Consider the following 12313-nt stretch of genomic DNA (forward strand, 5'->3'; position numbering starts at 1 on the left):
TGAGGATTTCAGAGGTCAGAAGAGGAATTCTGACTCAACTTCAGCATTGGCTCTTGCAGGAATTTCTAGCCAGCCAGCTTCTCCTGAGGAATTCAGCATCACCTTTACCTTTAGCTTGCGGTCCCTGTGGAGTCCACATGTGCCAGCCTCCACTGTCCCATAAGCCAATTTCCTATCTATAGCCTACTGGTCTGTTTCTCTGAAGAACCACAATACAGTCATTATAATTCAAAAGAGAGACCTGTTTTCTATTGGAGAGAGTGCTTCTATTTATTTCAAATTTTTCAACCAGTAGAAAATAAAATGGTAAATTTAACTTCCCTCTCTCTTCATCCCTTATAAAATGCTTTCTTGTTTAAATATCTTATTTAAATGAGTGATGGCCTCTTTTATTTGTGCTTTTAAAGGGCACTAAGTGACTGGATTTTGTAGCAACCGTGACAAGGATTAGGATTACCGACCAGGTCTACCGGCAGGGGCTGAGCACGGCATCTGCTCGGCCTCCGGGGACAGAGACCAGAGTGGGCAGCAGCTAAGACTCTCCTCTGTCAGTCTCAATGCCCACTCCTGCCCGTACCAGTTCTCAAACAGTCACAAGGTTTCCAGGATTTAAAAGAAAAGCTCCATACAAAGAATATAGGGACACCGGACATTTGTCTTTCTTTCCAGTCCTATTCTCTAATAATGAGCTGCCTATCCTGGCCAAACAAGGGGTTCAACACTTTATATTCTTTAGTCATTTATCAAATTTGTTTAGCTTTAAGATAAAGCAATGCATTCAATTTTTTATAAGTAGAGGGTAAATTACATCATTAAAATGTACTTTGATTATAAAAGTGCATGTTCTAGAAGTCAAGAAACAAGGTAATTTAATCATTAGACCAATCCTTTGATGTAGTCATTATCTTCTTTTCACAGGCAAGGTCACTTGAGTCTCTGCCAGGTTAGAAAACTTGTCCAAGGTCACAGAGCTGGTGAATGATAGAGCCAGAATTCCAACCTAAAGCTGCACTGCCCCCTCCACACTGAGTGTCTTTTTATCTCCCATAGATTCGGCCAGCCCGTTTGGCCCTTCATCTCTTTGCCACATTTCGGGCCACTCTCCCCACCCCACCAGCCTGCCTGGGAGGACTCTCCTCCACACCCCGTGCTCACTTTTACTCATACATCACTCTCTATTCCTCTCAGGTCCTTCCTCACCTGTCCGAATACTTCTCCTCACCTGCCCGAATACTTCTCAGCCAAGCTCTCAGCTTAAGTGCCCCTTGTCAAGAAAGTTTCATTCCCATCCCCTAGATCAGGGCTTTTCAATATATTTCAACCTAGATAAATGCATTTTGCATCAGGATTGAGTAGCTATACATATATGTACCTACACATTTAGGTTTTCATTTTATTTTATTTTTTAAAATAAATTTTTTTTAAAATTTAAAAATAATGTAGTGGTTTTAAATATACTCACAAGATTGTATAACCACCACTATCACAGAATTCCAGAGCATTTCCATCACCCCCAAAAGAAAATATTTATATGTATATTCATATGCATAAAATCAAAACAAAGGTTTCATGAAACAATATTTTTCTTTACTTTGGGGATGCATGATGTTACCATCCATTCTGTTCCACTCTTTCCATTACATTAAAAAAAGTCTCATAGTGATTCACTACAGTATGTCCTGTTTATGGAGTTGTAACTAATTGTTTGGAAAACTACTGCTCTAGACCACGTCAGATCTCCTTACTCCGCATCACAGCACCGTTTTCTTCTCCTCACGCGGCCATTACTTTTTAAATGTCTTTCTGTCCTGTAAGACTTTACATTGTGTGAGGGCAGAGTTGAGAGCTGCGTTGTTTTTTGACTTCCTAGCATCAGTAGTGGGTACTCCATAAACATTTGTAGACTGAAGAAATGTTTGCCTTTGAAAGGGAAATACACCTCACACACAGAGGTGAGAACACAAGTTAAATGAAGTGCAATAAAGCTCTTATCTTGCACTTACTACCAGTGTAGGTTAGTAGTTATGTAGCCTCTTCCTCAAAAAAAAAAAAAAAGAAAGGGACTTGGGCCTGAATTATCCAGATACTTGCCTTGTTGCTTCTTTTCCCTGTGCCTTGTAATTTCATCTTGAGCACCCTATTCTTCAGAAGGACCCTGCAGGGGAGCTCTACCAATGACATGAGCCTGCAAGGAAGCCTTTACCAGAAGCTTGGCTTTGAAGACTTGGCCAGCAAAGACATGTCCCCTCCCCCCGCCCCCCACCCCGGGCCCCCCCTACCTGTCTTTGCCAGTCTCGCGTTTGAAGAGCTCGTCGACCTGCAGCATCTTGTGGCGCGTGATCATGAAGGCCTTGAGCCGCGGCAGCACCTGGCTCAGCAGCTGCAGGTTGTTGTAGACCTGGCCCTTGCCGTCGCGCCGCATGTAGCTGCTGGGGCCCCAGAAGATGAACACGGTGCCCTGGCTCACGTTGAGCAGGTCGTGGCGGTTGCGGAGGATCCTCTGGATGCTGGAATGCGCGATGACCCTGAGGCTGGTGCGATTGCCCACGTCGCGCCCGTAGCCCCGCGTGGGGGCGTCGTTCATGCGGATGACACACTCTGTCTGGTCGATCTGGGTGCCTTGCCGGCTGCGGAGCAGGTGCCCGGAGCTGGTCACCAGGGCGCAGTCCCTGCAGTGCATTTTCAGGGGCTGGAAGGCAGGGGGGAGAAGGACGCTGTCAGCAGCGAGAGGCTTCGCCTGACAGCAGCAGGTTACCTCCAAAGACGCCCATCTCCCCGCGAGTATGTCCCTTCTGCTATGACCTCCTCAGCCTTTACATTCTAGTCCAAATGGGTGAGCAGGAGATTTGCACAAGAGAATAAGAGAGAGGGCACTGACCTGCCAAACACTGGGCTAGGGACTTCACTGATACTATAGAACCATCAAACTGTCGCATCAACCTGGTGAGGTTGCTATTGTCACCATTTTATAGATGAGTACAGTCAGACTGAGATGTTAAGGAAGTTACCTAAGGGTGTATAACGAGAAAGTAATAGAGTTACTCACTAGTTACTAATCACTTTCAACCAGGCATCTTTCCGAATCCCAAGTTCCCTCTCAGTTAAAGAAAAGACTACACAGCAAATTTCTGTGGCGTTGTTCTGATGCTTTTCATGCTCCTTATTGGGAGTTACACATTTATCAATATTCTTGAATGAATAGAAATACTGTTATCTTACATTAGCATCGTCAAGGAACCACGTGGGAAATAACAAGCAAAGTATCAGCTCTTGGATACGTAATTTTGAAATGATAATCAAGCTTGTTTCCCCTTTTTAAGGGGATAGGGAGAGAAACTGAGTCGGTACATCTTTATAAATGTGAAGAAAGCCTCAAGCTCAGAGCCACAGGCCTCATTCGGAGATTCCACCACCCTGTCCTTCTCTCAGCTGCAGTGAGCACGTGCTTTGTGGAAGTCCCGGCCGTGCAGTGCCCGCCAGGACCAATTCCAATGGCAACACTCATTCCAACACCCTGCACACCAGCGATTTGCTTTCTGAGCACCTAAGCTCTAACAAATTAAACATTCTTCTGTGCATGTTTAATGAGAGATATCTCTTAGTTGCTGTTTGAAGATAATGTAATTAGGACCTGAGGCCAAGGCTAGCAAGTGCATGAGAAAATGACAGTCAAGACCGTGGTGAGGGAATGTTGCACTGTTAGCTGTCCCGCTTCTTCTTCCCTTCCTCACTGTTCACTTTGAGCAGGACATGCTGGTTCCCTGCACAGCCTCAGGAAATCAGACCCCATTTGGTACCTTGTATGTTCAGCCTTGTATTTACTCTGGGAGTTTCCTGAGCCATGGCTCTGTCTTCGGAACCAGAAGGAAAGCACCTCGGGGGCAAGTCATCTTCTATCATTTTGTACTGGCGGGATGATTCCTGCCTTGCATCCACCACCTATCAGCTCTGAGACTGTGGCAAGTCCACTAATCTCAACAAGTCACAGTTTTCTCAACTCTAAATTGAGGATCATGTCTCACTCTACTCTGGCAGAGTGAAAACAACAACAACAACAACAACAACAAGGATGCACAGAATTAACTTGGACCATTTGAAACTACTAGTATTGGATCTGCAAAACGAGCAATTATGTGCTTGAACCTAGTAGTTAGCATAGGACCTGGCATAAGGTGACCATTCAATAAATTATAGCTGCTATTATAATGACCAGTCAGTGTGGAGCCTGCTGAAGGTACTCAGTAAACAGAACTTATCACTTTGGGTTTACAGCTGACACACGTGCTTATGAAATGGAGAGTCTATCATTGCCAATTCTCATCATTCAGTCAATACCCAGTTCCTCTTAGGTGGCAGGCACCAGGCTGGGCTGTAAGAATGCAAAGACGGAGACAGAAGAAGCCCTCAGAGATCTTGTAGTCTTGTGAGGGTGAGCAGGAGTGTGATAAAGTGTGATGGAATATGAGGAGAGGGGCTGGCAGAGCACATCTAGGCTGGAGCACAAAGAAAAGAGCTGTCAGGTAATATTTATTGATTGCTCATCATGTGCCAGACACAGTTTGGAGTTCTTTATATAACTGCATTAATTCTTCAAATAACCCTATAAGGTAAATCCTATTACCATCCTTCTCATTTTACAAATGATAATACCAAGGTATAGACAAGTGAACCAAATTGCTCAAGATCATATGGTTTGAAAGTGACAGAGCTGGGATTTGAACTTGCTCAGTCTCATTGTAGAGCCCATGGGATTAACCATTATGCCATAGCAGTATAGTAGAATAAAGTGCCACAGATGTTTCCTTTACACATTGCTTACCTTCCTTCCTCCCTCCCAGAAGCTCAGTGGTGCTACTGCTTAGGCAGCAGTGTTGTTAGAGCTCTTAGGGCACTGCAAAGGGTGGATGTGGTAAGGGTCTTCTAGCCAATATCTCCAGTGCCTCAGAAGCTGTTCACAGTAGACTTATCCAGCTACAGCCTTAAGTCCATGATGGTGAGACATGGTTAAGACCAAGCCTTCGTTTTGAGGAAGATCACACCCCAGATTCCTAGAAAGTATTCCCTGCACCCCTCAGGCAATTGCTGGAGCCTGGAGTGAGGAGTCCTTTGAATCCTCTGGGTGAACTGCTGGGGATGAGGGGCAATTTCAACGGTCAAAGGATGGAGGGAATACGAAGTTTTCCTTTCCCTTGTTTTACCTGCACATCCTGTACATGAAGTATGAGAAGGGAAAGTTCAAGCAACATTTATTCAGCAAACATGGAGTCCTTGTTACATGCCAGGCCCTGAACTTGGTGCTGCATATAGAAAGATATAAGGTTCTTTCCTTCTTGCCAAGGAGCACATAGTCCAAGGAGAGGGTGTCTCCCAGACAAACAATTACGGGAATATGCAGTAAGTGCTAAAATATACTGAAGTACAAGGTGCCTTGGATCAAATTTGCAGGGGAGTTTGAGCCTGGCTAGAAGAGTTAGAGGGCCGGGAGGGCAATCAGGACATGATTGTGCAATGGACACCAGATGAGACCATTTTAAAAAGGAGGGAGTAGTCAAAGAGTGTCCCAAGCAATGATAACACAGGTAAAACAATTTAAGACAACGCGGGAGAAGTGTTCCTCCACCAAAAGATTCTCCATAGTGCAGGGGTGACAGAGGTCTAACTGTGGTGCAGAGTGAGGAAGGAGAGGCCGAACCTTGGCTGGAAAGGGCTGATAAGGGGTTCATGGTGGAACAGGGCAGAGGCATAGGACTGACTCTGACTCTGACACCTCTGGCAATTAACAGACCGGGTTTGCCTGAAGCTTCCTCAGTTTCAGCCCTGGACCTTCTGCACCCTGGGGAACAGCTCAGCCCTAGACAAACTGGGATGGTTCCTTACTTTATTGCCACTCAAGGCAAAGCCCACTAAAAAAAATTGTACAAAGTCGAGAGGGATCATTTGCAAACAGCATGTTATTCAGTGATGATTAGGATCAGTAGATTCATCATGAAAAACTAACTTTTTTCCACAAATGAGGTACTTAACTTTTTCACCTATTAAAAATGGGGTTAGGAAGAGGATCAACAAGATACTTGTGGCCAAATGATATTCATTCATTCATTCATTCATTCATTTAATAGACATTTACTGAGCACTGAATATACCCCTGAGGTACCTCAGTACATCTGCTTGACAAGGTCACTTTTTAAGAGTTCATGCCATTGGAAACTAAGGCTTTTTGTCATCAACCTCACATACAACTAGCCTCCTGAATTTTCTAGTTTGATTTATACTTCACTTGGAAAATGTTTTGACGTAAGGTCCAGCAGCATCTCTTTCCTCCATAATTAATTATTCTGCCAGTGAGTCTCACAGCTCAAGGCTGTTTGATAGGTGAACCAGCCATCGCCTTAAGGGGATTCCAAGGCCCTCTCTCCTTTTCCCACAGGAGGCTGGATGAAGATCCTTTCTGGAAAAGTCCAAGGTTCCTGACCATGCCACACCTCTGTGATAACTGAGCACTCGCAGCAAAACACCCCTGGGTCCCCTTGGTCCCAGAAGGCTGCCTGTAGGATTCCTGCCACCTGCCTTAGCTCCAAGGCGCTGGGAACCTCAGGCACCAAGAACCATTCTTTGAGTTGTGCAGATGCACCAAACAATGCAAAAAAGATCAAAGCCTGAATTGTGCCTTATGTGCCTTTCAGTAAGTGGTGCCAATGAAATGACAATAGCTGTTCTAAACATAATGATATACTTCCAGCAGCTGAGAAGAATATGTACCAAAGGCTGAATCACTTCCAATGAAGGAGGAACCAAAGTCTGTTTTCTGCATTCAGAGGAATTGTCCATGTTTTGGGAGGCAGAATGACTAATTATTATACAATTTGTGTGACCCTTAGCCTCAGAAAGTTTTACATTCCTCTGAGAGATCCTTGTTCCTCCACTTCTCAGTCCTACTCTAATCTTAATGCCGTGGGTGGAAATATTCACACCTTGGTGAGTTAAGACTCCAGATGCAGTGTTTACAGAACTTCCTTTAGGCATGGGTAGGCTGGGTTGATGAATCACTTTTTGCAGACCGCCAGAAGGGAAACTTGCGACATTGCCAGTTTGCCTGGGAGATGAAACACCAGAGGGGAGATGGCTCCTGGAGGACCCACCTCCTACCAGGCATATTCTTTGACTTCATCCTCCCAGATTCAGCCTCCCCACTTCTTTGGGACATTTTCCTTAAAGCCCCATTTGGAAGGTGTTCCATCCAGTGGTAGGAAACATGGACACTGGCATTACATCACCCCAATCTTGGAAATCTCTTTTCCATCCAGAACCATATCAACCACTTATTAATACTGAATGAATGGGTAGGTGGATAGATGAAAAAATGAATGTCAGCCTCCTGTCTTCATGGACCTCTGAGAAAACCTACCTTCGGAGATAGAAAAAGTAGATGTATTTAACAAGAATTCGCTTATTAACTCCAGTTCTTGGTACCGAGACTGTGGAGAGAAGGGGGAATGGGCTCTGGAAGCCTCTGTCTGCAGAAGGAGGCTGTGGTCATTTGCCCTGAGCAGCCTCTGGGGCTGGGGAGCCTTAATGGCCAGAGCCCAGGGCACTGCCTGGAATTAATGGCTGGCTGGGAAAATGGCCCAGGACACAGTAAGGGCCATTAAGCCCAGCCAGTTATTAATCCCTAGTAAGAGCGTGATGCCAAGGTCATTAGAGCTGTTGTGAGGTGAAAAATGCCCAGAAAATCTACAGTGCACAGAGGGGTTACCGGTTCTCCAGGCAGCTGATGCTCAGAGCTGCAGTCTGGGCCTGGGAGGCTGCCCGTGGGAGACAGGTGGGCGGCTGGTGCTCGAGAGGCAGTGTACGTGCACACAGACAGGTGGGTGCTCACCCCAAGGTTGTCATTACTTTTTTTTTTAATTGTGAAAAATAAATATAAAATGTGGTAAATAGATAAAAAATGAAAATTTCCATTTTAACCATTTTTAAGTGTACCATTCACTGGCATTAATTTACACTGCTGTGCTACCATCACCACCATCTATTATTATATGACCAAAACTTTTCTATCACCCCAAGCAGAAACTCGGTCTCCATTAAGCAACAGCTCCTTTCCTCCCTCCCCAAAGCCCCTGAGAGTCTCTAATCTACTTTCTGCCTCTATGAATTTCCTTATTGTAGATCTTTCAGATGAGTGGAATCATACAACATTTGTCTTTTGTGTCTGGTTTACTTCATTCAACATGATGTCCTCAAGGTTTGTCCATGTTGTAACACATATTGGAACTTGGCCATTTCATTTTTGCTGTCACTTCCTCTCTGATAATTTGTCATCTTCCCCAGCATGTAGGACAGTGCCTGTCATTTAGTGGGGGCTTATGAGTATTTGAGTATTTTACAATGGGTGAAAAAGTCTCTCCTTCCATGTGTACTCCCATCCCCCAAAACAAAAACAAAATGAAGGAATAGGGGAGCATGGCAGCTTTCATCACAAGCCGTGTGGCCACAGTAGCAATCCCTGTTTGAGGAAGTGTGCTCAGGGAATCAGCTCTGATTTCTGTCGCAGCCCAAAGAGCAAAGGCAGAGAGGCAGATGCCTCCTGAGTTTTCTTTAGAGAATGGAGCAGGCCAAGGCAAATTAAACTTGACACCTAAACCACTCAGTGATGTCCTTGCAAATATTTGCAGCATGGCAATATCAGGTTTCACTTTTTAAAATTCTGATTTATTTGGCAGAGGAAAAGGTACCTCAGAGCATAATGTCCATTAGCTCAGTAATGAGACCAGTCTTGCTTTGGGAGCTGCCTGTTGGTCTGGAGCAAATATAAGATATATTAAATAGCTGCAGGTGTTTCTAGAATCTCTACACTTTTCAGTCTGATGTTTTCCTGTAATTACTAGGCTTTTATTAGCTGTCAATCTCAGTTCAGTCTGACACTAGGTTTTAGGTTTAAACCACTCTGATTATTTAATGTGATTCACTAGAAAAATGTTCCTCTTCCAAGCTGCAACTTTCTCTCTTATTCAAGGACAAGCCCACCCACCAGCTTTACACTACCCAAAAGTCCTCCTCATTCTACCCACTGCCATATTAAATGATTTTCATCTATTGGTTGGCTAAGGATGAAAGAGTTTTACAGTCAGGAGAAAGTACTGAGTGGTGTTTAAAATATGGCCTTTGGAAGCACATATCCAATAAGGGTTTAATATCCATGATATACAAAAGGATCATATAACTCAACGATAAAAAGACAAACCATTCGATTAAAAAACGGGCAAAAGATTTGAAAAGACAATTGTCCACAGAAGAAATACAAATGACATATACACAAAAAACAAACAAAAAACCACACATTAAAAAATATTAAACATCACTAGTGATTAGGGAAATACAAATTGAAACCACAATGAGATATCATTTCATACCTATTAAAAAGTCAGAAAACTGTAAATGTTGGAGAAGATGTATAGAGATGGGAAAGCTTATTTACTGTTGGTGAGAGTATAGAATGGTACAGCCACTGTAAGGGACTGTTTGGCAATTTCTGAGGAGGTTGAATATAGCCTTGCCATGTGACCTAGCAATACCATTACCAGGTATATACCCAGAAGAACTGAGAGCAGAGACATGAACAGACTTCTTCACACTGGTGTTCATAGTGGAGTTATTCACAACTGCCAAGAGATGGAAACAACCCAGGTGTCCATCAGCTGATAAATGGATAAACAAATTGTGTACATGCATGATGGAATATTATGCAGCTGTAAGAAGAAATGAAGTTGTGAATCATATGACACCATGGATGAACCTGGAGGACATTATGTTGAGTGAAGCAAGCCAGACACAAAAGGGCAAATACTGTATGATTGCACTATTATGAAATAAATATATTGTGTAAACTAAACTCATGGAGTTAATAATTAGAATATAGGTCACCAGAAAATAGAAGGAGGGTAGAGAATGAAAAGTTGAGGGATAATCTTTGTAGAATTGGTGAAAAGGTTGTTTGTAAATCTTTGGAAATGAATAGACATGTTGAAAGCATATCATGGTATTTGTAACTAGCAGTGCTATTGTACAGGTATGACAGTGGCTGAAAGGGAAAGTCTAAGTCATGTATATTACTAGAAGGAAAGCTAAAAACTGTACCACGGGACCATATAAGAGTAAAACCTCATGTAAAACACGAATATGGGGGATATTGCATTTATGAGACTGTTTTTACAAAATATAAATACAAATATAGTAGAGATAAGGAAGAAGAATGGCAGCTATGTACGGCAGGGGAAGCATAGAGAAATTGAGAGGTGATGAATTTTGTTTTTTTGTTTGTTTGTTCTTTATTATTTTATTATTGGAATAATCAAAGTGCTCTAAGAATGACTGAAGTGATGAATGCATAGTTATGTGAGTGCACCAAGTATCATTCATTGTACACTTTGGATGGACTTATGCTTTATTAATATGTATCAATACAATTGATTTATTAAAAAAATAAAATAAAATATGGCCTTTGGAGTTACTTGGCCTTGAACATGTTTCTTCCACTCCCTAGATGGATAATTTTGGGCAAGTGGCTTTGCTTTTCTGAGCTCCAGTTTCCTCATCTGTCATATGGAGACAGTAAAGTCTGTCTCAAAGGAAAGGTTTGCCATCCCAAAGAATGGTGCACTTTCCACCAATTTTCTCAAGCCAAAAAAATCAAGAATTATCCTTGATACAAGCTTTTTTTCTACTTCCTACAGCCCATCTAAACCTGTTCGATATCTTCTCTCATATACATCCCAAATTCTACCACTTTTCACCCTCCCTGATGCCACTACCTGCATCTAAGCCACCACCATCTCTCCTCAACTCCTGCAGCACACTCTTAACTGATCTCCCTTCCCCTTATGCTCCCCCTCCCCCACATCCCTTCCATCCCACGTATCTCCTTTCCCCAAAACAAAAACAAAATGAGGGAATAAGGGAGTACAGCAGCTTTCATCACAAGCTGTGTGGCCACAGCGGCAATCCCTGTTTGAGGAACTGTGCTCAGGGAATACGGTCTGATTTCTGTCACAGTCCAAAGAGCAAGAACAGAAATCCCCATGAAGCACCTGTGGTGACCTTTGTGTTTAAAGTTTACTGCATCTCTTTTTACTAGAATGTAAGCACCATGAAAAGAGGGGGTTGGCCTTATTCATATTCTAGATTCAGCACCTAGAAAAAGTGTCCAGCATATAGAAAGTGGGCAACAAATATTTTTAAGTTAATGATTGAATGATAAGGCATGTAACCAATTTACCACAGTTTGTGGCACGTAAAGGGCATTAAATAAATACATTTATTGCATTTAAGTATCATCTTTCTGCCAGTAACCAGTTCCTCATATTTTTCTGCCTGGATAACTAGGTTGTTTTTTCTAAAGCACAGTTTATGGAAGTTCATGCTATTCCCACTTTCAGCACTAGATGACCTTCAAAAAAATGTCCACGAAATCTCATGATGCGATTAAATTTTTTAAAAATGGCATTGTATTTTAAAAATTTATCTTTTAACAGCTTTCTTGAGATATAATTTACAAATCATAAAATGAACCTGTTTTTCCTTAACATAATAAGGGCCATATATGAAAAACCCACTGTGACCGTCATACACAAAGGTGAAAGACTGCAAGCTTTCCCTTAAGATCAGGAACACGACAAGAATGCCCACTGTAAACAGTGTTATTCAACTTTGTACTGGAAGTTCGAGTTAGAGAAATTTGACAGGAAAAAGAAATAATAAAGGCATCTAAAGTGGAAAAAAAGAAGTAAAACTTGCCTTATCTGCAGATGACATGACTTTTTATGGAGATCCTGAAAAATCCACAACAACGCTCACTAGAGGTAATAAATGAATTCAACAAAGTGGGGTACAAGATCAACACCCCAAATCAGCAGTGTTTCTACTTATTAGTGATGAACAGTCTGAAAAGAAAATCAATAAAATAAAATTCCATTTACAATAGCAACTAACAGTCAAAGATCAAGGACCAAATCTACCCAAAGATATAAAGAATTCTTTGTGGAAAACTAAAAAAGCCTTTCTAAAAGAAATCAATGAAGACCTAAATAAATGAATGGCCATTCCATGCACTTGTATTAGAAGATTAAATATTGTTAAGATGCAAATTCTACCCAAAGCAATTTACAGATTTAATGCGATCTCATCAAAATTCCAACAGCTTTTTTTGCAGAAACCGAAAATCCAATCATCATTTATATGTAAGGGTAAGAGGCCCCAAATAGCCAAAACCGTCTTAAGAAAGAAGAACAAAGTTGGAGGACTGATACTATCTGATCTT

At 42.3% G+C, this 12313-nt stretch overlaps 1 protein-coding gene across 1 annotated transcript in view; it reads right to left on the bottom strand.

Moving 5' to 3' along the window:
* ST6GALNAC5 (ST6 N-acetylgalactosaminide alpha-2,6-sialyltransferase 5) overlaps positions 1-12313 on the bottom strand; it is a 188864-nt gene that overhangs the window by 27280 nt on the left and 149271 nt on the right. Inside the window, exon 3 of the mRNA XM_004472819.4 lies at positions 2280-2689. Within this exon, the coding sequence (XP_004472876.1) occupies positions 2280-2689 (410 nt within the window). The remainder of the gene's footprint in view (positions 1-2279; positions 2690-12313) is intronic.

The sequence above is a fragment of the Dasypus novemcinctus genome, chromosome 9 (assembly GCF_030445035.2).
Source record: "Dasypus novemcinctus isolate mDasNov1 chromosome 9, mDasNov1.1.hap2, whole genome shotgun sequence".
Taxonomy (NCBI): Eukaryota; Metazoa; Chordata; class Mammalia; order Cingulata; family Dasypodidae; genus Dasypus; species Dasypus novemcinctus.